Below are 24,878 nucleotides of genomic sequence, written 5' to 3' on the forward strand. Positions count from 1 at the left end.
TATCCGAAAATAGTGAAAAATTCCCATCACAGGTTCCCAGAGTTTACAAATTTAATTACCTTGTTTTGTTCAAAATATATATTCAGTGTGTCATCGCAGACGACAATGAAAATGGGCAACTATTCACATTTCAGAAGATGAAACCAGATTTAGCTAAATGGCTAATTATGATCTGGAACTAATGGGATCGTCTATGGTGACAGTCAGACTGGGTACTCAAACCCAAAGCTTTTACCGTACTGACCGAAATGTGCTGGAAACATCACCTAGGCCTACAATATGGTGTCATACATGGAATGAAAATCATGTGTCGACCGTAGAAGGATAAAGTAACTTTGAAGTTGAAAGACTGAAATACTGACAGGAAAGCATCAAACGTCATATTGTAGTGAACCTCTTAAAAACAACAACAAACTTTCCTCTCCTCTCCCTTCAGCCTCACTCTTTGTTTGTCTGTTTGTTTCTGCTGACAGTTGTTGTCTGCCCTTGTTTGTTTGCAGTGCTCCCCACCTGCTCGCCGCTGGACTTCCACTGCGACAATGGCAAATGTATCCGCCGCTCCTGGGTGTGTGACGGAGACAACGACTGCGAGGACGACTCCGACGAACAGGACTGCCGTAAGTACACTGCTCATCTCTTGTCAACACAAACACACACAGTGGCAGTTACACTGATATGTGCCGTCACACAAACACACACACACACACACACACAAACACCCACACACTCTCAACCTGCTCTGACGGGCTCAGGGGGATGAGTTATTAAAGTGGACAGATGTTTGAGGCAACCATGTGCAATGAGGTGTTTGTTTTAGTCTGGAGGAGTTGCCTGGCTGTCTCACACTCACACACACACACACACACACACTGGTGAGAGGTCAGCACTCCCACAGTCACCACATAAGACGCTTTCTGACCTTTGCCCTCAGTTTATCCTGTCCTTCTTTTGATTTGTGTAGTCTTCTTTGTGTGTGTGTGTGTGTGTGTGTGTGTGTGTGTGCAACCCAAAATACCCTTCAGCTGCTTGCCAGGCAGAATGTGGCCTGCAGTGGGTGAAGTCAGGAGAGTGTCTATTTCTGCTGTTGTATTTATGTATGAATGCATTGCTGCCTGCTGGGTAGGTGTGTGTGTGTGTCTGTGTGTGTGTGTGTGTGTGTGTGTGTGTGTGTGCGTGCTTCTGTATTTCTATCTTTGTGAGAGTCATTTTAAGTTTGACAGTGATGACAGTTTTGGAAAGGGTGAGCCCTTTGTCTATTCCTCTCTTCTTCAACGGGCCGTTAAAGGAGTTAATGCTGCATTCAGGCAATGTCGGTAGAAAAGGAAGAGCAGGCGGGAAAACCTCCTCATGGGTGTTTGACAGAACAGTTGAGCCTGATTTAACAAGGGCTGAGGATGACCACAATACCAGTGTTCATGTGATACCTACTGTGGAGTTGAGCTCTTACCAACATCACCACAATCTAATTTAATTTTTATTTCATTTACTGCCAAACTGTAGCCATACACTGCTTTTTTCCCCGGTAAGAAAAGCCCCAACATTTGGAGTAGTTTGTTTTCAAGTGAAACCAGTTGCACTGTATAGCTCCCTTTATAAATTAGCTGAACTGATTATATTAGAGTTAGTATTGGAGCAGTGAGCCATTTTGCCAGCATTTTTGAAATGCTTTTTTAGTTATTTTGGCAAAGTGGGAAATATTGTTAACCTGGAAATCCAGATGCCCTGCCCCTAGCAAATTCGAATTTGCACTGCATGGGGATGTGGCCCCGGCGAGCAGAGCCCGTTGAATTGCCTATCGGACCAATCAGATCAGTCTATCTGACAGAGGTGGGCTCTGGGCGGGCGCAACATGATGAAGACAGTGCTGCGCCGTAGGAGTCGAAAAGTAAACAGCCAAGATGGCAGCTGCCGAAGGACCGCGTCCATTCAGTTTAGCTTTGGAAGAAACGCTAAGCCAACTACACTTATCTTTTTCCTTGAGAGAGGAACAGAAGACTGCCCTAGAAGCCTTCACTTCCAGGAAGGACATTTTTGCTGTTTTGCTGACAGGATACAGCAAAAGCATAATATATCAGTTAGCCCCACTGGTCGGCAAACCAATGGGGCTTACTGCAATGAATACGTCACCTTGTTTTTTGCTCTGATTGGCTGTTGTGCTATCTAGTTGCGTGCTGCAGCATTTAATGTGCCTCAGTTAGTGCCGCCCCTTGGGTAGGAAGGGTGTATCGGTGAGAGCCAGACTCAAAAGCTGTCTAGATTTGAGTCTGGATTTCCAGGTTAGGGAATACATTGTGTCGGTAACTTCCATGAATGTATTTTTATGCACATTTTTTTAAACCTTATGTAACCAGAAAAACCTTTTAGATTAGCAGCAACATAAGTTACAAACAGACAACATAGAAGAAAAATGCAGGATAAAAATGTACAGCTCTAAACAAGCAATATAAAACACAAAATAAGATTACTACAAAGAAAAGCCCAAAAAGTATGTTCATATATACTAGAGGTCATATAGGTCATATGACATATACACCATGACATTGGCATATAGAGAACTGCTTACAAAAATCTGGGATCAGCGCTTTGAAACAGCCGAGAGAAACCAATGAATGCAGCTAATTTTGAAGTATCGTATCAAAAAGCTGTCTGGAAACGACAACGTTTGGCAAACTCATACACACTTGAAGTTAGTGTTTGCCTCTGTCGAAAAAAAGAGTCGATGTGCAAAATGGGATATGGAAACACCTGAAAGCTGAATAAGTTATGACATAGCAAACCTTCATCTCACATGACTGATCAGCTGTTTCCACTGTCGGCATCTTCCCTGATATTTCTATGATAACTTAATTTGTCTTCATCTCCGGACAGCATGAAACATGGACAACACCAGCAAATAAAACTTGCCCACCTGAAACTAATTCTTGAAGATCTCATAGATGGGTTAGATGGCCAAGGCAACTTGTTCTTTTCCTGTTAGCGACCTCTACTTCTTCTACTCTGCTTACCGGTGGATTACAGCCATGTGTAAATCTCAGCTTATACTTCTAACTTCTGACAAAACTACGCTTTGTGTCGCCTAGTTTATTTACTCCATACCAATAGAAGGAAACGCCCCTAATTGACATTTCTTTTTTGCTATATTTTGAGCGTTTTGAATGTGTGTTGTTTCAGTAGTCTCTGTGGAGTCAGTGGTCAGATGCTGTGAGCACACAGTCCACTTTTAGTTTGTGTATTTATTTACCCATAGTGACTCAGAGGGCTCTGCATGTGCCATCTGATCCTTGTGGATGTACACTGCACGCCACTCGTTCCATCACGCTGTCAGTGTCGGTTTGGTGATTCAGTTTAATCACACTTAACGCTCTGTACAGGGACAGGAATAGTTACAGCGAGTGACGTGTTCCTGATGGAGACAACACATGGCAGAGAGAGTCAGCCACTGTCCTTTTAGTGACTTAACTGTTACCTAAAGATCAATACAGAATCCTTTTTCCCCTCTGCATCTTCCAGTAACTGAAAATAACCACCGGTGTGTTTTTTTTTCTCAGTGCAACATTTGAAATCAGTATTTGTCTGTTCCATATTTTTGGTTTCATAATTGATCCTTATCTAATTCATCAAAACTTGACTCATGTGTTTCAACTTATTTTTGAGTTTGATAGGCTGCAAAAGCGAACGCTTGGGTGGAAACAATTAAATTTTGGTCAGAGACTGAGGAAGAAATAGTTTGACATTTTGGGAAATGTGCTTATTCACTTCCTTGCTGGGTGATTGATGAGAAAATTGATGTTTAGCTTGGGTTAGCATACTGTAACAGCAACAGGGGAAACTTGCTGGAGTCTTGATACCATCTTATTGTACTAAGTTGAGGAATTATGGCAAATGGTTATACAGTAAGTTTTGGTGGAAAAGGCTCTGCTGTTGGATGAAAGAGGATTCAGATGGAGCTAACCCCCCTTCACAGACACATATTTTCACGTTAGATCATAGTATAAAGTCGACAATATCAAAAGCGCTACAGGTAAGCACATAACCCAAGAACTTGCCTGAGGACATGAGTGAAGTGGAGGAAGCCGCTCAGCTGAGGAAGGAAGCTTTTTGTGTTCAGTTTTTACCTCAGCAGACTCCTGAACCAGCAGGTTCATATTTGCAGGCCAGATGGACTGCACTGTCTGCAGGGTTCATAGATGCAAAATCTCATGTGAAGCAGCATGTATCCATGGTGGTTGTGTTTGCATTTGAAGGTGTGTTCAGACTCAAAGTGAAGCAGGTCTTCTCCTCACGTTGATGAGTCTGTAGTGTCAGGAATTTCCATGTCTGGCGTTTCTTGCTCTTGGTGTGTTGCGATGTCTGTGCCTTCTAGTGCCTTCTACCTAGTGCTGTCAGTTCCTCAAGCATCCGTTCAGTCTTAGATTTAAGCGCATTGATGGTGAAATGAATCTGTCTCACTCTCTCATTGAGCAGCTGGTTCTGGGCCCTCTGAAGGATTGTTGCAGTCCTGTGTCCTTTCACAGCGGAACCCGAGCGTAGGATGTTAGGAATGATCCTGTGTTGCCTGCATCTCCGATTGAAATGCAGGTGGTTCCTGTAATCAGCCAGCTTCCTAGATGTTCTGAAGGGCATTCTTCCCAAATTGTTAAGCAATACATTGTGAATATTCTCAGTCATCAAGATCATGGTAATCTTAAGTGCTAGGCAACTGGACTTGCTTGAGTTTCTCGAGTCTCTTTGATTCAGACCAAGGCAAGACAACTCTAGGTCTGAAAGCACCCTAAGATTTCCATGACCTGGATGACTGAGAATCTTCATCATCTAAAAGGGTTGTGACATTTGCTTTTGCTCAAGACCCAGAAAACCTACAACAAGAATGCAATGTGCCACACGAGACCAATTAATGCCTGTGCCAGTGGGTGATGTAATGCCAAGACTTCCTCTTCTGTGCACGGCTCATTGTTTACAGTTTGATTAGCAACTTGAGACAGGTCCAGACAACATTTTGGCTCATCTCTATAAACCAGATTTCATTTGTTTATTTAACCAGGAAGTCCCATTGAGATGAAAAATCTCCTTTACAAGAGAGACCTGGCCGAGGTAGCAGCCAATCAAAACACATTTAAAATGCAACAAATACAACATATAATACAAAAATCCACCACAAAACAACAACTATTCAAACAAAGAAGCCTCCCACGAAGAACAAGCCCATGTCTCTGTCACCACATTCTTTATGATGCCCTTAAATTCATTGATGGATGTAAGTGTTTCCAATTATAGATCTTTTTAAAGATTGTTCCATGCCCAAGGTGCGTAGTAGGAGAAACCTACTTCTTAGATTCCTGCAGATAAATGTAGACCAAATAGAAAAATGCTATAAAAGCTAAATCATTGTCAGATGTTAGCTGATGGGTTCTGAGATTGCATTTTAGCCAATGTGTTCCACATCTTTTGCTCTTAAAAGTCCACTTAATTATGATTTGTCACTACTACTCGGACTACAGATGGAAACCAGACCCAAAATCTTGTACAGTAGCCTATAAATTCTGCATAGATGTGCCGATACCTGTCTGTAGAGATCATCATAGTCAAACTTTATTGCAATCCATTACGTATTTGTGACGTCGTTTCACTCTGGACCAACATGTTGGACTGATGCTGCCTTCCATCAAGTCACCGTGCTAGTGTGCCTGAAAATTAGGGGATGACTACTTTCAATTATCTAGGTTGTTTAGCATTTATTGTGGCATCTATATTAAAGGGAAGGACGGAAATTCCATTTACCGTAAATAAAAAAATAAAATAAAAAAGTTGGTATTGCGTGATTAGACGTAGCTTCATGCCTTTGCAGCGCTCTAACAGCAAATACAATCTTGACACCCATTGTTTTCCAGAGTAGCTCTTGTATTATTCCTCATGTGGTTTGTGTGTACAGCAGGTACATGTTAGCTCTTTCTCTACTCAATGATTTTTCTTATTTGTCTGTCATCTAGTGATTTCTCCTCCTCCTCTGTTGACCCACATACTGTATCAGCAGCCAGACACTGAATCACTTCCTGATGGGGGGTCTGTCTGCTGCGAGCCGGCTATGAATTTTTCATCTTCATGCCCAGTAAATTTCCCTCCCTCCCCTGTTCCCCAAACTACTTATTATTTTATGCTTCTGTCTTTCTCCTCATTTTTTCACCGTGGTCTGTCTTTCACCTCCCAATATATTTTGTTTCTCCCCGCGATGCAGTGGATTTTATTTCATTATTTAGAGATGGGGGAGACAATCCTCCACGCTCGGCTGGAACTAAAGTAGTTGTCAAGATTTCAGACAAACATGGAGACTGAGGTGCGTCTCGGTGTGGGTGCCTGTGTTTTAACATGAGATATTCTGAATTCTTGAAGTTTGAAAGACATTTCACAGGAAAAAAAACATGACACCATTTCACCGCACACACAAACACATGCAGAGAGCCTGGTAATGACTCCCAGCGCCCTTTGCCCTTTGACGTTTGGATGCTGTGTGAATGATGAGCGTCTTGAGGGCTTGTTGACCTCTGACCTCCCTCTGTTTACCTCGCTGACGGGAGGGGACAGAGAGCATGGGAGAGACAGAGCGAGGGGGGAATTCAATTATTTTCTTACGAGGTGAACAATAGATTAAATGAGTGTATTTGTCGATAGTTGGCTTAAAATTCAATTTCTGTTTGGACCCACCCCTTTTTTTGGGAGGGCAGGGTGCTACGGTTGAGAGGAGGTTGATGTGGGTGAGGTCAGCCGAGGTTTAGCTGTCAAAAGGTGGAGCAAGAAATCAGCCGGGCTGATTGATTGGACAATATTTGCTTATGTCAGATACAGTGAATCGGTATAAGAATGTTGCCCGTTTGTAAATTATTTTGTGGTGGAATCTTTATTTTTTAATCTACTGAAATGAAATATAAAATATTCAGAGTCAAAACCTTTTAAAATTAAGTCCTATGCGAGGTAACGAAAGTTTCTTTATGGTCATACAGAGATAGCCATCATCCACAGAGGTCTACGGTATCATTTTTTGGAGACGGTGTTACTTTGACAACAAGGAGCACCAGTGCGACCTCTTAAATCATTATTTATATCATGTGAAACACCAGAAGAGAGTGAGAACTGGTGCGTGTGTGTTGCTTTGCACGTGACATTGCTCCGTCTGCTCTTCTTGCCGAGACTCTGCTTCGCTCTGCCTGTGTCTCTCCAACTTTTGTATCGTCTGGTTTGACATCGGAGATGCGACTGGCGGCAGTCTTTTTGCCGGTCAGCCAAGCTGGATCAAATCCTCCTGTGCAGGTCTGATGTTTCTGCACCAAGCCAGCAGTCACTTGCTTCTCTGTAGTCAAACAGCCACCTTTAGAATTTAAAGTGCCTGTATTCTAACCTTTATAGTGAATGCATTGAAGCGACCCGCAATCAATGTGTACTTAGGTATTAACAGTAAGTACAAATTACATATTAGAAAATAAGATTAATTGGAGTACATTCACAGGAAGTATAAAACATGTTTCCTGTGTCCCTGATACATTACAAAATCCTTCTATATTGTGAGGGAAATAACTTAATTGTTTGATTTTGGGTTGCTGGAAAAAAATCTTGACAATTATTACAATCGAATTAAGGATGACTCCGATCACATACAGACTCAAAATCAAGCAGTTTTGCTGTATCACTTTGGAAAACTGGCAAAATATAAGTTATGCATTTGGCGGCAGTGGCTCAGTGGGGTGGCAGTAGCTAAGTCCACAGGGGCTTGGTGTGGTTTCAAATCCGTGTTCGGAACAAATATGGAGCGTGAAGAGGTGCCAGTACCTCCTGGGCACTGCCAAGGCGCACTTTGAGCAAGGTGCTGAACCCCCAACTGCTCAGGGTGCCTGTCCAAGGCATGCATACGTCCTGTTTGTGCATGCGTGTGTATTTCAGGCCTGTGTGTAAACGACAAGACTGAAAAATTGAATTTCCCCTCAGGGATTAATAAAGTTTATCTTCTTCTTTTTCTTGTGCACCTTAAAATATCTACATTTGTAAATACTCCAGGTATAATCATGTTCAGCTGCGAGCACCAGCAAGTGTCAGGGCTAAGTAGCTAAGAGTGTGACTTTTTCTTTTAAAATAAAACAAAACATTATCATTGTTATTTCTGCAAATTGTCTGTCATGTATCATTATTGCAGTAAAGATAGAAAAATATGAATGTGTTGCCTTGCATGTTGGTTCAAGTGGTTCTCCTAGAAATTGTGCTGGTGCCCCTAAAATGTTCAGTAGGGTGCCCCACTGCTACGAGTTGAAACTGTCAGTCTGGAGTCCTGCTCTGGGGCCTCATGTCATGTCATGTCTCTGCAGTGAAGTGTGTCTCCAGCAGCCTTGACTCGTGCTGTGATGCAACACACCTGAGAAAAGATGAAAAATCTCTCAGAGATAAAGAAAAGCTTCATCTTTGTCTTCGCCTGCGCTTCTGTTCGGTGGGCATCCTTCTGTTTCTGTCTCTCCTTATCTCTCTCTGTTTGTCTCAGCTGTCTGACACTCACACACGGCAGTGATAAATTATAGATTACCTCCTGCCAGGGGCCATCCATCATTGGTTCTCCTTGACGAACCTGTTTACTCGGCCCCAGGCGAGCATGGCTGGGTTTTGCCATCGATTTGAAGTGGTAACAGTAGAGGCGGTGTTTTGAAAATCCATTCAGTCTTTTATCAATGGAGGTGTGATTAAAGAGGCAAGGCGGAGGAGTTGTTTGGATAAATGAAAGGGTTAGAAACTGAAACACTGTCAGTGTCACAGTGCTGAAAGTTCACTGGAGGGAGTGACTTCTGTCTGACTGCACCGTCACAGCTGTTGGTATGAATGACAAATGTGTCTCTTATCTTCAGTTTCAAGGTGAACTGTAGCCTGAAACAACATTTACTGACTTGCAGCAGTCAGTATACTTAATTAAGACATAAAAGGAGCTTTGATGGATGAAACCAGGCCCAAATTCAGCTGGTTTGAATTTGGAAGAACTGGGGAATCATTAAGAAATCTTTTTTTATTTAGCTTATTGATCAATGAAAATGACCTTTGAGCAGAAAAGCTTGGACCTGTCTATGTTGCACGTTATACACGTAAATGCAACATTTAATGTAAAAACTTGGTGGATGGAGGCATGCAAAGAAGAGTGGTGTTCCTCTTGCATGCTTCTTTCAGCTGGTTTTAATATCCGTGGTCGTGGTCGTACCCATTTCCTGTACTTAAACATTTGTTTAAGAAGTTGCTATGTTTAATAATTTGCTAACATTTGTGATACACCTTGTTGAGCTCACCAGTAGGTGGCAGCATAACCTGTCTGCGACCCAAATAGGACCTGGAAAGAAAGCCGTTGTTCGGTCTGAACCATGTTCAAGTAATAGCATGCATATGTGTGTGTGTGCGCCCGGTGCTGCTACAGCTTGTATGTTTTTGCTCAGTCCTGCTGGTGAAGTTAATAAAACAACACTGCACCATTAACACCGTTGCTGTCTGGATGGTAGAATACCAGCAATCTGGTAACTCACTGGCGTTTGATGGTGATAAAGGTTCTTGTGTAGCAAGTGGATACCTTGGCCAAGACTTCCAATTCCTTGCACTGGTTAATTTGGCTAATCCCTAAAAACAGATATCATCCTATATTTGCAGACAAGAAAAGCCAATAAAAAGCTAAATTGTTGTCGCACATTTGCCAAGGGTTTCAAGATTGCATGTCGACCACTGGGTTCTACCTGTGTTGCTCCCCACATGGACTGCTTACCTGCAGCTCAAACATGATTCGTCAATACTACTAGACTAGAACGCTTTTGATACTAAAACCGTTGCTAACCTGTGCAAATCTGATTATAGAGATTGTGATGCCAGAAGCAAACCAATGGTGGGACATCCACCTCCTCTTGAAACAGACAAAATTTAACTTGTGCATGATAAGATAGAGCAGTGAAACTGGTCCAGCCATGGGGTCCAGACTTCTCTTTAGTAATTTCTTCAAGTTCCACAAAGTTCAGTGTATTCAACATACTTGCATTTGGTCGTGTCATTGAGCTAGTTAGCTGTCGCTGTCAAAGTGCTGGAAATTCACTGTACTTCAAAAATAAAGTGTGTGACACCTTCGTGAGTCCCTTGCAGTCCAATCAGAATGGATACAGGACCCACCAGTTGGGAACCACTGGGATAGAGAATATTATGTGTACGATACTTTCTAGACAGCCACATCTTTTACAAATAACAGCAGATTACAGACTTTTTTTGGTCTAGATCTCTCAAACTTGTTCTTTTAGAGCTGTGACAGCATACTTTTCTATTTTAAGGTGTCACTATCCTCAAAATTAAGTACAATGCGTCTTCTGACCACATCTGAAGGCAGAAGTTCTCATAGCTGTTTCAAACAATCACACTGGAAGTTGGGGTATAAAGTCAGCTGCCAGAGAAAAGTCCAGAGGTGATAAAAGTTTGAAAATGGGGATAATAGTGCACGTTTTTAAACAGTCTCTCCAGACAGGCTCATTGCACTTGGTTGTTCACATGGAAGAAGAGAGAAGTCATCGTGCCTACTTTCTCATCCCAACACTTGGCTCATCGCTTTGTAAACTGTGTGTGAATGTCTGATTGTCATTTTCAGAAAGTTGCAGAATGCAGCTCTTCTAATTCCAGCATCTTAAAGGTGTGGGAGGAGGTTTTAGACACTGTTCGACCATCTGAGAGACTCTGCGGTTGTAGCCCACTGACACCTTCACAGTAGAACTGTAAACGTATTCTGACCAACAAAGCGATGCAGTGTATTAACATGTATTTTGGTAAAACTACACGTGATTGGAAAACACTGAGCACACAGATGGACAATGGAGATGAAGGCTATGCTTAACATTTGGTTTGCCATATTTCTTTGGAAGTTTTAATTCTTTTTTCCATGGAAGCTTGTCACTGTTGGTATTTACTGTAACCAACATTAATTCAAGCTGACCACAACCTTTGTGTTTCCTGAAGGACAAATCACTGGTTGTTTTTTTTACAGCCAGCCATTAAGGTGGTTTGGTTTTGTGTGTACAGCACTTGTTACACATCTTGGCAAAGTGCTGTCTGAGTAAAATTAGACAGCAATTAAAGCAAATGTTTTACTGGGAACAGTCAGTGACCGTACACACACTCAGTATGACTTTCTTCAGGCCTCCTCCTCACTGAGTTTCAGTAGCTGTTGATCAAATGTCATGTGTTCGCTCTGTAGGTCTTTGAGCCGTAGACCTGCAGCCTCAGGAGACTTCAGCCTGTTTACAAAGAGAAAAATCTCACTTACTTCTCCCCAGCTCTGAGCCTGACATAAAAGGCCACAGTTTCCCTGGTGTCGGTGCAGCTGTAGATATAAAGTCAGCAGTGCTCAGGGATGGCTTCCTCTTATCACACAGTTGTACAGTATCTGCTCTTTGCTTTTGTTGTATCCTCATTACTCATCCACTGAAACCTCCCTCTTTCCTCTTCTCTATGCAGCTCCCAGAGAGTGCGAAGAGGACGAGTTTCACTGCCAGAATGGCTACTGTATTCGCAGCCTCTGGCACTGCGATGGCGACAACGACTGTGGGGACAACAGTGACGAACAGTGTGGTAGGTACACATATCTACACACATGCACACACGAACATCATCATGCAAACACGTCTTCATCCCCACAGTCTTATCAATATGACCGGAGGTTCGTTTGTTTATTTCTGACCAGACATGCGGAAATGCTCGGACAAGGAGTTCCGCTGCACAGATGGCAGCTGTATCGCTGAACACTGGTACTGTGATGGAGACACGGACTGTAAGGACGGATCAGATGAGGAAAACTGCCGTAAGTTACTCTGGGTATTTGTGTGCGTTTAAGAAAGACACAGGAAGAAACAGGGCTTAATGCTTCTCAGGGTAAAGCAGCCACACACAGGAGCACTATCCTCCTGAGACCTGAACTTTTGTTTGGTATGCATTTTTGAATTTTCCTAGCTATTTGGGATCACTAGGACCCGATAAGTATAGGAAAAAAATCAACTTTGTTGATGATAATTAAGTCCCAATGTTTTCAAAAGAGTACCTCCTAATAAACAGTGTCTTAGCTTGTTGCTGTTGCAAAAAAAATGTTGGCAAATCAAACTACAAACATTATTAATCATAAATAAACAAGTTTCAACCATTAAATGTGATCAGATTTTGTGTCTTTAGTGTCAGGATCAGCTGCAGACTGACTTAGCAGAGATGGCTGCCACCTTGGTTTTATGTGGATTGGTGTACTGTGCTCTTGCTACCAATAGGTGGCACAAAAATGTGTCCACGAAGGAGGACAACAGGTCTAAGTTAAGCAGAATGAAGTATTAGCTCAAGTAAACCCAAAATGTGATGTCCTCATATGACAACACAGGGTCTCAGGAGGCTTTGCAACATTCAGAACGTTAATATAATAGTAGACAGCTCTTTGCTATTGAAAGACACAGTGGAGTAATGGCATCCTGAGCAGAGAGTGAAGTCCACTGTAAGCACTATTCACGCTATTAGCATCGTTAGCTGCTAGCGGTTGGCTCAGCCACCTCCATATTGAGAGCTGAGTGCAGACAACCCCATCCCAGACTGTGAATCACTGATTTGCTTTGGATGTTGAGCTCCTTTAATAAATGTTTATGCTGTCATGAGACTGCACGAGTGTAAAATAATGGTTTAATGAAGGGGTTCAATGTCTTTCTCCGCAAGTTATTGTTTATTGTGTTGTCTTCCTATAAAGATTTTCAGCTGAGTGTTGATGTAGGAGTGTCATTATATAATTGGGTCAATTCAGATAAATAATCAGCTACAGCTAAAAACTAAAGCATCCAAAATGTGTTGTTCATGAGAAGCCTGACAGCCCATCAATTACTGTGTTCACATAACGTACTAGTTTTGTTGTCTTGTCATGTTAATGAGAAGTGAGAAGCTCAGTTTCCTGAATCTGTGTAAAAGAATCCAGTTAACGTTGCTCATTTTTTATTTTTTTAAACTGTGTTTTTAATGGATCTTTCATAACAGAGCAAATGTATCAAACGGGGAACTTATCTCTGGAGCAGCAGCGGCAGGATGAAAAGAAAACCCATTACCCACAGCACCTGCTCGTCCTCGTATCCAAAATAATCCAAAGGCAGGCTGAAATAAGTTTCCACATCTGAACAGTACGCAATTTGTGAAATTCAAACATCACAAGAGAGTGTGTTGCCTCCCGGCTGCAGTATCATGATTCAAAACTGTGGCCTCAAGAAGAGGACGAATCTGATTACTGACCAGCTGCATGTAAACTAAGATCTTCCAGTAATCAATTTACTGCACAGCATGTAAACATGTTCACTGTCTTAATAGAGAGCTGAGCTTCCTTCATTTCATGTATAGTTTCTGACAGACTCTGCAGAGGAGAGTGGAAGCTTCAAAGAGCCTCAGACAGCCAGCTGCCGCACCATCTTTCCCAGCATCTGTTTAACATGTCTCTGTGTGTGTGTGTGTGTGTGTGTGTGTGTGTGCAGCCTCAGATGTGATGGCAGCCACCTGCAGCGTGGAGGAGTTCCAGTGTGCATACGGCCGCTGTATCCTGGACATCTACCACTGTGACGGAGACGATGACTGCGGAGACTGGTCAGACGAGTCGGACTGCTGTAAGCACGCACAAACACACTTGCAAACTTATGAACTGACTTCGGGTGTTTGTTAACTTCAAACCTCAAAGGAATCCACAGTTATGGCCTATATATTAGTATAGTGCATGATATTTCAGTTTAACTTGTACATGGTAAAACCTTAAACCTGTTTCTAAATGCAGTCTACACCACGAACTCTTAAAAGAGGAAACATCTGGCAAATATCCCTGCACAAAACGTCCTCAATTTGAAGATCTAAGATGCAAACTTGGTGGAAGTCCAAGAAGAAAACAATACCCATTGTTACAGCGAAGCGACTGATCCAGCCTGTCCTGCTGGTGTAAAGCTCACAGCAAGCGGCTGCATGTACTCTGTATGATCCATGGCAGCGCTCTTGGCTCTCACTAAACAGCATCTCGAGCAGGAGAAGAAGCTCCTCTGGGAGACCAGTCCTCTGTGTTGCCATTAGATGAGAGTTAAGTTTCTTTTCTCCTCCTGGCAACTGTCTTTCCTCTCTCCAGCCCTTCTCCTTCTCTTCTTCACTCTTTCCAGCCACGCACTCCAATGGCACTGCTGCACACATGTCCCCAAACAGCGAGTCATCCTCATGTCCTGCAGCTTGCAGAAGAGGTTCATCTGTAGTTTAAGAGTGCATTATGGGCTTATCTGAACGGGAAGTTTAGGCATTAATTATTTTAAGTGGTTGCATCAGGCTGCCAGGAAGTGCACCATGCTTTGGAGCCAGTTCTTCTAGTGGTCAAACTGTGGAATTACAACTTCCTGGGTGTGTCACGTGATGCCATTGGGCCCAGGAAAACTTTTCCCCATAGACTTACATTATTAAAGAGACATCTGTAAATCAGTGGATATGTTTTTTTGAGCACCACACCCTCTGCAGAATGACGAGTTTTCCTTTTAGGATTTGATCCATATCATCTGATAAGATTTGTTAAGTCTAAAAGAGCCATACGATTAAATCATTTCATCCCCATTCACGTTAGCAGAGCGCTAAAACAGAAGTAGCCAGCTCAGCCTAATGCACCTGCTCTATGGGCGCAATAATGTGGAAGCAGCACTGATCATCTGGGTCATTTTATGTGTGGCCGTTGAACGTTTTTGGCTTCATGTGCCACTGAGCAACTTTTGTAGAGATGAACGAGGTCCTGCCTCCAACGCTGTGTCCAGTTCTCTTTATACATCTGTGGGTTGCACCGATTGAGCAAGTGGGCACTGACTGAATCGATTTTGATTATCCTGTTGATCATTTCTACAATTCACTGATTCATTCATTCATTCGAATGCCCAACACAGTTTCTTTGAGCTTAAAATCAAAATGGTCAAATGACACCAACGCAGTCATCATGAAGCCCTACTTTTTGGTGGTTAAAACTTTTTTTAAGAACTTTACCCCTTTATTCATAAATATGTGATAGCGTACAGAAATACATCGGAAAAACATCCTAACGTTCAGTGTCGATTTCATGTTATAAAAGCCGGTTGACGTCAGGCTAAGCTGAGGAACAGCTGCTCCACAGCATCTGTCAGAACTGGAAAACATTCTGTCTGTTAGATCTTTTCTGTCACTGTATCTTACACACACACACACACACACACACACACACACACACACACACACAGTGTGAAGCCATGGTCCTGATTAACACAGACTATCATGTTTCGCGCTCCTCACTCCAGAGACGCTGCCTGCTGCTGACAAATCTCTCAGCATCTCCCTCCTCATTCTCTCCTCTCTGATTTCTCACGTTTGTTTCATGCGCTCATTGTCTATAACCACCCACCACATCCCTCTCTCTCTCTCACACACACACACACACACACACACACACACACACACACACACACACACACACCAGGGTTCCCCCTTTGATGTGTTTATCTGCAGCGCGATAAGCACAGCTTCAAGGTTTCGTAATATCATTTGGTCATGTTAGCAGACTGAGCTGCTCTCTGTTTCTCCCTCGTATCCTCCCACACCCAGGTTTTTTAATTGCTGCCTCACTTCTGAAGTGTTTAACATTTCTCTTTTGGAAAGTTGAGCTGGCATCAAAGCTTTTAAAAAGTTAAAAAACAGACAGGAGGAAGGTCCTGGAAATACTTAAAATAACTTTGCAGTATAAAAAAAAAAGCTGGTGCACATATCAGATCCAGATAAATCAGGTATTGCAGAAGACACACACGGTTGGTTTGCGTGCGTCTTTGAAAAGTCTCACATGATAAAGATTTAAGAATGCACACAAAATCCTGTTGGTGACTTCTGCACTCAGTAATGACAGGACTTTTTGCACCGCATGTTGTATTAAACACCAACAAGGTTAACAGATCAATCCACTTCCTGTCTCATGTACTGAAACCAGCTGGATCTCATGTTCCCTAACTGGTCATTTCCTGCTGTCCTGCGCTCTGAAACATCCCATTTATTCTTACTTTTTTCATATTCAATGTTATTTGTGACCAGAATTTGCCCAGTGTTCACTTTTTTTAGTGCATAAAATCCTCTAAATTTCATTTCATGATTCGTTTAAAAAAGTCCAAAGACGTCTTCTGAAACATACAGATAGTTTGTGGACACACACACGCTCACACACACACACACACACACACACACAGAGGAGGCATTCCTCAGAGGCATAAGACGGCCCATCCTCAGACAGCATTCCTTGGCATCGACTCTCCAGACACATGAAGGGCGCTTTGTTAGAGAAGAAGCCTCTCTCACTCCCTCCCTCCCCCTTATGTGAATGCACACACACACACACACACAAACATCCCAAAACACTCACACTTGCATGCCTTGTTACCGCTTGCGAACACTGATACTGCTTTCGGCTGCATAGCTGAGCAGATGAAAGAGCATCGTTGGTGTGTGTGTGTGTGTGTGTGTATGTGTGAGGGAGGGAGAGAGAAAGACAAGGAGTGAGATGAAGGGTGGACGAATCACATTTGAGTGTGTGTGGGCGTCAGTGTGTTCGTCGGCATCCCACGCTGATTCTTGTGACCTATAAGTCTCTCTCTGTGGGAGAGCCACCTGCTGTTTTGCTTTTTTGATCATCTCTGTCTTCTCTTGCCCAGCTGATAAGCCTGCGCGGGGATGCTTGAAGCTCTGCAACATCTCCGTCTGTTTTTTTTTCAATGCCTTTCTTCCCCCTGCATTCCCTCGTTTGTCATTTTGTTCCTCCATTATCTCACGCCCACTGTGACTTTGATGGGAGCCGACTCGTGCCGTCAGGAGGAAACATGTCAAAAGAACACACGCACATACACACTCGCTGGGATTTAAGATACTTATGTTTGATTCAGCTTTAATCTTCTCGTCCACCTCCGTCCTCATCTGCTGCCAGTTTGAGCTTCACTTTGATCTGATCACATGTTGAGATGTGGTGGGAGATTTAAAGGTGGGACGGCTATGATCTCTAGTCAGGGATGATCATAAAGCAGCCAAAATAAACACAAGCAATTAATGCTTATGGGGAAGGAAATGTCACTGGTATGAAATGCTGTTAGTTTGTGTTTTTGCACTTGTCTTTCTCACTTTTTATGGAGAGCATAAAAAGTTACTTGTATTCTATTCATATGACAATATAACGTCAGTGGTCAGATCTAAAACCCACCCGATTCCCATGGGCATATATTATCGTAAAAAAAAAGAAAGACGCGATCTGAAATAGCCCCGAGGATAATTGGACCTGATCCAACACATGGTTGACCCGGACAGACCCGGACAGTGAGACGACCATCACTGGCAGCAGCACAGTGCTACACCAGTCAACAAGCAGCCGCAGTTTATAATGGCAGCAACACATCATTCTTTTTCTGTCACTTCATGGTTCAACCTTTTACTCCTGAGACCAAGTGATCAAAGCTGATCCGTAAACCTTCCTAGTACCAGGTTGGACCCTTTTTGCCTTCAGAACTGCCTTAATTCTTGGTGGCACAGATTCAACAAGGTGCTGGAAACATTCCTCAGAGATTTTGGTCCATATTGACATGATGACATCACACAGTTGCTGCAGATTTGTCGGCTGCACATCCATGATGAGAATCTCCCGTTCCAGCACACCCAAAAGGTGCTCTATTGGACTGAGATCTGGTGACTGTGGAGGCCATTGGAGTACAGTGAACTCATTGTCATGTGTGAGATGATGTGAGCTTTGTGACATGGTGCGTTATCCTGCAGGAAGTAGCCATCAGAAGATGGGTACACTGTGGTTATAAAGGGATGGACACGCTCAGCAACAATACTCAGGTAGGCTGTGGTGTTTAAACCATGCTCAGTTGGTACTAAGAAAATCTCCCCCACACCATTACACCACCAGCAGCAGCCTGAAGCGTTGATACAAGGCAGGATGGATCCATGCTTGCAGGAGCTGACAGGAGTGGCACCTGGTGTGGTCTTCTGCTGCTGTAGCCCATCTGCTTCAAGGTTGGACAAGGTGTTGTTGCTTCAGAGATGGTCTTCTGCACACCTTGGTTGGAACCAGTGCTTATTTGACTTCCTGTTGCCTTTCTATCATCTTGAACCAGTCTGGCCATTCTCCTCTGACCTCTGGCACCAACAAGGCGTTTTGGCTCACTGGATATTTTCTCTTTTTGGGACCATCCTCTGTAAACCCTAGAGATGGTTGTGTGTGAAAATCCCAGTAAAGACTCAGACCAGCCCGTCTGGCACCAACAACCATGGCACGTTCAAAGTCACTTAGATCATCTTTCTTCATCATTCTGATGCTCAGTTTGAACTTCAGCAGCTCGTCTTCGCCATGTCTACATGCCTATATACATTGAGTTGCTGCCACTTGATTGACTGATTGTGTTAACAAATATATTCAGATAGAATGGACCATTATCCAACCCAATCAGACTAAATATAATTTGGATACTACATGGGTTGGAGTCTCTGTTACTAGAAACTGAGAGGATCAGTTGAGACCTCCATCGTGTATCTTTATTCAATTGTAAACCAGCAATTTTCTTTCAACGCTGCTTTTTGAAAACAACGCGAGCATATTTAGAATTTTTTACATGATAATAAACACCAAGAGAAAAACTATAATTTTTTTACCACCCCTAAAAGAAGTTGCACATTTAAAAATGATGTTGTAACCTCTCATGAAAGTTTTCACCCCGAGGTTATAAACCACTGATGAGCTACAGATTTCCGCTGTAAAGGTGGTGAAATTACAGCTGTCTTGCCTGCTGTGGTTTCTGATGTCATTCTGTGTGTGTGTGTGTGTGTGTGTGTGTGTGTGTGTGTGTGTAGCTTCCCACCAGCCATGCAGATCAGTTGAGTTCATGTGCAGCAGCGGGATGTGCATCAACGCCGGCTGGAGGTGTGACGGCGAATTCGACTGTGACGACCAGTCGGATGAGAAGAACTGCAGTGAGTAGCTGCTCTCATCACAATAACTGAATAAATATGTGCTCAATATATGCATGTCTAGTTTTATATTCCTTCATATTCAATCCCAGCCTTTTATCTGACCTCATGCTGCTGATGGAAAAACAAGATGATCACTCAGAATATCTGAAATCACCTGATCTAAGAGCCAAAGGATGAAACGTGTGTGTTTCTGTGTGTTTGTGTTGCCTGCAGCCACGTCCATGTGCACGGCCGATCAGTTCCGCTGCGGCACTGGACGCTGCGTCCGGTTGTCATGGAGATGCGATGGCGAGCCTGACTGCTCCGACCGCAGTGATGAAGAGGGCTGCGAGAAAACTGGTAAGACTGCAGTTGTTATCTTGTTTTCAGAAGCTAAATATAACACCAGCTTCAATGGTAGCCATGACAACGGCTCAGAACAGCCCTCCTCTACTCACAAACTCACTTTAGCCTTCTTTCTTTTATTTGGTCGAAACACACAGTTGCTTTCAAACAACAGACTTATCAGTTTGGCAGATCCTTCGCTGGGGAAACACCGACCTGTGGACAAACTACAGAAACAGGCCTGTGTGTTGAGATAGAATTGAACAATAAACAGGCAGCAGAGAGGAGGGAGAGATGGAACGGTTTAACTCTATTTTTGGATACTATCCATCTAGAACCCGAGCCATGATGGTAAAGGAGTTCCAGATCACTTTGCATAAACCTCTTGAACCCTGATATTTCCCTTAACTTTACAGCTTCAAAGATAATATACATTTGTTCTCACTCAGTACAACAAGTGTTTTTTTTTCTTGTCTGAAATGTCTTTGTTTTTTATTTGTAGCACTTCATTTATATGTAATGAAATATTAAAATCCATGATGTCATTTCTATGGCTGCACGCTTGCATCAAATCAAAATGCCATTTGCATCATTTATACTTTTCCCTGTAGTTTGGCCTCCCATGTTAGAAGTCTCTATAACCCCGTGTCCACCAAACACTTTCAGTACGGTACCTTTGGAACCAAAAGTGACTCTTCAGACATGGTACCCAGACCCAAGGTCCACTTAGCGTTTCCACCGCAAACAGTACCCTTAAATGTGGGTACCCCAACAGAGGGGGGACCAAACATGGAGACGGTACGGAACGGTTCCATTGGTACCATCCACAACTTTTCACTGTGGAAACAGAAAAAAATGCGTACTGAACTGAACTACCATGTGGAAACAGGGCTCAAAGACTTACAGATAAATGGTTAATAAACAGTTACATATAACGATATACTCAGGTGGTAGGCCTGATGTGGAAGGGGAAGTTAGTGGAAATATAAAACACTTAAGCTCTCATATTTAATAGAGATGTACTCAAAGCTACCACTTTTTTTTCTCTGCAACGTGTCATGTATGAGTAACAATTTGTTAAGTGAAGAGCAGAGTGGGAGATAAAGAGCTGATGCTATAATTGTTCTATCTGTGTGTGGGACTGCAGAGTGTGAAGACAGTTGTTGTCTCACGGGATATTTAATCATACCTTCCCACAGAGAGTCCCCCATGTGCTCCTGATCAGTTCCAGTGTGGGAACGGACGCTGTATCGGTCAGAGGAAGGTGTGCAATGAGGTCAACGACTGCGGAGACGGGACTGACGAACACCCACATCATGACTGCCGTGAGTTGATACAGTATATCTGGATGTTAAGTCTTTAAATTCAGCCTTTATCTTCCCTTTAGAGCATGCATGAGTCTGACAACACTCTTACTTTGAAGGGCTAAGACTGCCATAGCAATGTCTGAGTCATTAAGACTGATTAAACTTAATGAATGTTAATTGAAATTCTCGTGGCAGGCATGAAAATGTTTGTCAAGGTGAGATTTAGGTGGCACTCGAGGAAAGGTCAAGCTGTCTGCAAAGTAATTTAATGGCAATCTGGCCTGTGTTTGTTGAGCTATCTCAGCCTGCACCACGCTGCCCGACATCACCACCCTCAGGCCTCGCTGCTCGCAGGCTTAAAATATTTCAAGGCTCTGCACCAGATGAGTCATACTTTTTTACAGCGTGTGGTTGTATTTATACTGAATCAGCATGCTGTGTTTATGTTCCTGTAATGTTTCCGCGCCGCATGCAGGTCCGCGCTCCAGCGAGGGCAACTGTAACCAGAATAACGGAGGCTGCTCCCAGAAGTGTCAGATGGTCAGAGGACTGGTCCAGTGCACCTGTCACACTGGATACCGACTGATGGACGACGGCAAAGCCTGCCAGGGTACTACTGTGTGTGTGTGTGTGTGTGTGTGTGTGTGAGAGAGTTCCTTCTGTTAGTCAGTTTGTCTTCATGTCAGCAGGATATCTCCCAAAAATATTTCCATGGAACTTTCCGGAGAGTTAAGTTTTAGGCTGAGAATTTATTGATTAGGATTTGGTGTGGACCTGAATCTGGGATTAGTTCCACGAGTTTAAAGTTTTATTGCCAGGATTTTGAATCTCATGGAGAGATAATCTTCGTTTCCACATTCTGCGAGTGTTTTTGCAAGGTCAAGAAATTAATTTAGAATTTAAGGGGTGTAACGAGACGTAGGAAGTGTTCCAAAAGTGCGAATGAGTTTTTCACCTTTCAGCCCCCTCAGTGCACATGCTCTGTGTCTTGAAATCATTGTTAACCCTGCAGGAGTTTGACGCCAGTGTCTCTCTGTCCCTCCCCTCTTGTCCTCTGCTCCCATTCCAGATGTGGACGAGTGTGCCGAAGAAGGCTACTGCAGCCAGGGCTGTACCAACACGGAGGGGGGGTTCCAGTGCTGGTGCGTCCAGGGCTACGAGCTCCGACCTGACAAGCGCAGCTGCAAAGCTCTGGGTAAAAACCACTGTACTTTATTTCAACCTTGACATGTGACCACAGAGAAGTTGCAGGGGTTTGACCTCCAATAAAAACACGGTTGCGTAGTGTTTATACTTGCTGCAGCGGTAACTGTATCCATTCCTCTGCTCCGGGGTCTTTACTCAGAATGAGGTTGGCTCATTCGGAGGGTCTGGACTAGATTTAGATAATGCAGTGAAGGTAGAGTGCAGGCCTGGTACAGCAGCCCATCAATCTGCGGCACACCAGAGTTAAACCCAGGTCAGGACTGTCTGTCAGGCAGCTGCCAGGACCCCGACCTTCACCTCCAGTGAGATTAATGCTTGTTGTTATTAAAAGTGACCATCGGTCCTAACTCAGACTTTTTGTCTCTTTGCTTACTCTCCAACTTTCACTTCATGTTTGGTTTCTCACTGTTTTCTTTTCCACTTTAATTCACATCGTTCCTGTTGGTCTTTCCGACCTCCTTTAGGTCCAGAGCCGGTGCTGCTTTTTGCCAACCGCATCGACATCCGTCAGGTTTTGCCGCACCGCTCTGAGTACACCCTGCTGCTCAACAACCTGGAGAACGCCATCGCCCTGGACTTCCACCACAGTCGCGAGCTGGTCTTCTGGTCCGACGTGACGCTTGACCGCATCATGAAGGCCAACCTCAACGGCTCCAACGTAGAGGAGGTCGTCTCCACTGGTCTGGAGAGCCCAGGTGGGTACAGCAGCCAATCGGATGCAGGTTCACATGTAGGACAGCAGGCCCATTTGTCATTCATCCCATTTATTAAACTCGGCTGCTTTCTGTCCAAGTATACTCTGCTCCCACTCACTTCATCAATCACCTTCTTCATATATGAGTTCAGCAGTATGACATCAATGCTGTTCAGACTCAAGTCTTTCTGTCTTATTTCCACTCTCCATGTTTTTTCTTTACTTTCTTGCATCTTGCTTCAGTATCTCTGGTTCTTATGTACTCTCTGTGTCCCTCTTGGTCTGTTTGACCCTCTTGTTTGTTTTGTCTTTAGTGAATTTCTCTGGCATCACTTTTTTCTTCTTTACATTTTAACTTACATTTTTTAAACTTTACTGCCATGATGTTCAGATCACACGTTGTAAAAGCATGTACATGGAGACTAAAGTAAATAGTACATACAGTGAAATGACACTTAAAGGAATAGTTAAGCATTGTGGGAAATACATTTATTTCACTTCTTACCAAAACTAACTCTAACTGGAATTGTATTTTAGCTTCCTTGGCTTAGCATAAACATTGGAAGCAGAGTGAAATAGCCAACCTGGTCTGTCCAAAGTGGAAAATACAACCACTGATGATACATTTAAAGCTCATTTGCCAACACGGATCTTTTGTGTTTAAGACGTACAGCTAACTAAAAATGGAAGAAGTCTCTGTCGGTCGATCTGTCTTTCTCTGTGTATGTCTGTCCTTCAGTTTTCTTGACAACAGTTCATCCGATCGACTTCACACTTGATGAGTGTATTGCTGACGATCCAAGGAAGTTGTAGTGTTGAATGGGAACTCTTGAGATCTACGGGACATATTAATTAGTGGTGCGTTGTGTATTGAGAGGGGACCCTTCTTAACTGTTACACCGCTGAACTGTGTTCTGGGTACAGCTCGCTCCCCGTCACTTGCCACAATACATTTAAGAACAGAAGAAGAGGGCGTCAGGGTGGTGCAGTGGTTAGCATTGTCGCCTCACAGCAAGAGGGTTCCTGGGTAGAATCCAGGGTGCCCTTCTGTGTGGAGTCTGCATGTTCTCTGTGGGTCCTCCAACTTCCTCCCACAGTCCATATCTATCTATATCTATCGCTTTCAGACCGGCGATAAAGTGGCGACCCCGCCCTTGCCCAGTGTCAGCTGGCATGAGCTCCAGCTACTCCATGACCCCCAACAGGATAAGCGGTTATGGAGAATGAATGAATGAACAGAGGAAGACAGAGAGAGCTGATGTCACATCGCAACATTTCAAGCATCAGTAATCAAACTTTTGGAATGAGTATTTTATTCCTGGAAATAGCCTGATCCCAAATAGCTAGCTGTTAGCAAAGGACATGTACACTCCAGCTGCTGGGGGATGCAGTGATGTCATGGCAGGTGTATTGATTAGGACCCAGCAAAGCACAGTGTTGAGTGTAAAGTTGTTTTGATGAGCGGCTTCAGAGAAAGCTGCAGTCAGCAATCAGCCCGTACCGAACAGGCATGTTTTGAACTGACACTGCACTAGTGGAGACAGTTTTAAAAATGACTGTTGTAAAACATGACATAGCACGGTTTAATACAAAATAGGCCCATATTCTGTCAACATTCAAATGTTTCTTTCTCTTTAGGTGGACTGGCCATAGACTGGATCCATGACAAGTTGTACTGGACAGACTCAGGAACGTCCCGTATCGAGGTGGCAAACCTGGACGGGACACACCGCAAGGTGCTGCTGTGGCAGAACATGGAGAAGCCCCGAGCCATCGCTCTGCACCCCATCGAGGGGTACGAGTCCAAACACACACACCCAAACTGTATAATTCACTACAGATGGTTTCAAATGCACACACACTCATATATACATATCCCCTCTGGATGTGTCCCAGTTGTATTGTACTGTAGCAGCAGAGCAGGGATTAAAGTTTGGCAGCACAGCAGTGCCCACAGGCGAGCATCTGTGTGGAACAAGTATTTCATGAAAGGGGCAGCAGTTAAGTGTGTTTTCATCCCCGGCTTCATATGCTGCAGTGGCAGGAAAGAGTTTTAGATGAAGCCCCAGAGAAATTTTAAGCTGGAAAACTCATTCAGCTTATTAGGCAGCTCATTTGCATGGGATAATTGAAAAATATATTAAAAAAAAGTAGCTCTCCCCTCTGAGGTCGGTCAGAGCAGATGAATGATGATGAGGAGGACACGAATGTTGAGGACAGAGGAGACTTTTTATTTAATCAGGCACCAGCTGTGTCTTAAATCCTGACAGCAGTCTGTTCACCTCCTGACAACAAGTGAACAATAAGTAAACAACAAGTAA

At 43.4% G+C, this 24,878-nt stretch overlaps 1 protein-coding gene across 3 annotated transcripts in view; it reads left to right on the forward strand.

Annotated features, from left to right (window-relative positions):
* lrp4 (low density lipoprotein receptor-related protein 4) overlaps nt 1–24,878 on the forward strand; it is a 156,530-nt gene that overhangs the window by 96,827 nt on the left and 34,825 nt on the right. For all 3 annotated transcript variants that reach the window (XM_049561475.1, XM_049561481.1, XM_049561489.1), the window contains exons 3-13: nt 501–617; nt 11,494–11,607; nt 11,720–11,836; nt 13,521–13,649; nt 18,907–19,026; nt 19,240–19,365; nt 20,550–20,675; nt 21,133–21,267; nt 21,727–21,852; nt 22,328–22,558; nt 24,196–24,352. In XM_049561475.1, coding sequence (XP_049417432.1) covers nt 501–617; nt 11,494–11,607; nt 11,720–11,836; nt 13,521–13,649; nt 18,907–19,026; nt 19,240–19,365; nt 20,550–20,675; nt 21,133–21,267; nt 21,727–21,852; nt 22,328–22,558; nt 24,196–24,352 — 1,498 coding nt within the window. The remainder of the gene's footprint in view (nt 1–500; nt 618–11,493; nt 11,608–11,719; nt 11,837–13,520; nt 13,650–18,906; nt 19,027–19,239; nt 19,366–20,549; nt 20,676–21,132; nt 21,268–21,726; nt 21,853–22,327; nt 22,559–24,195; nt 24,353–24,878) is intronic.

Source organism: Epinephelus fuscoguttatus, linkage group LG2, assembly GCF_011397635.1.
Source record: "Epinephelus fuscoguttatus linkage group LG2, E.fuscoguttatus.final_Chr_v1".
NCBI classification, from domain to species: domain Eukaryota; kingdom Metazoa; phylum Chordata; class Actinopteri; order Perciformes; family Serranidae; genus Epinephelus; species Epinephelus fuscoguttatus.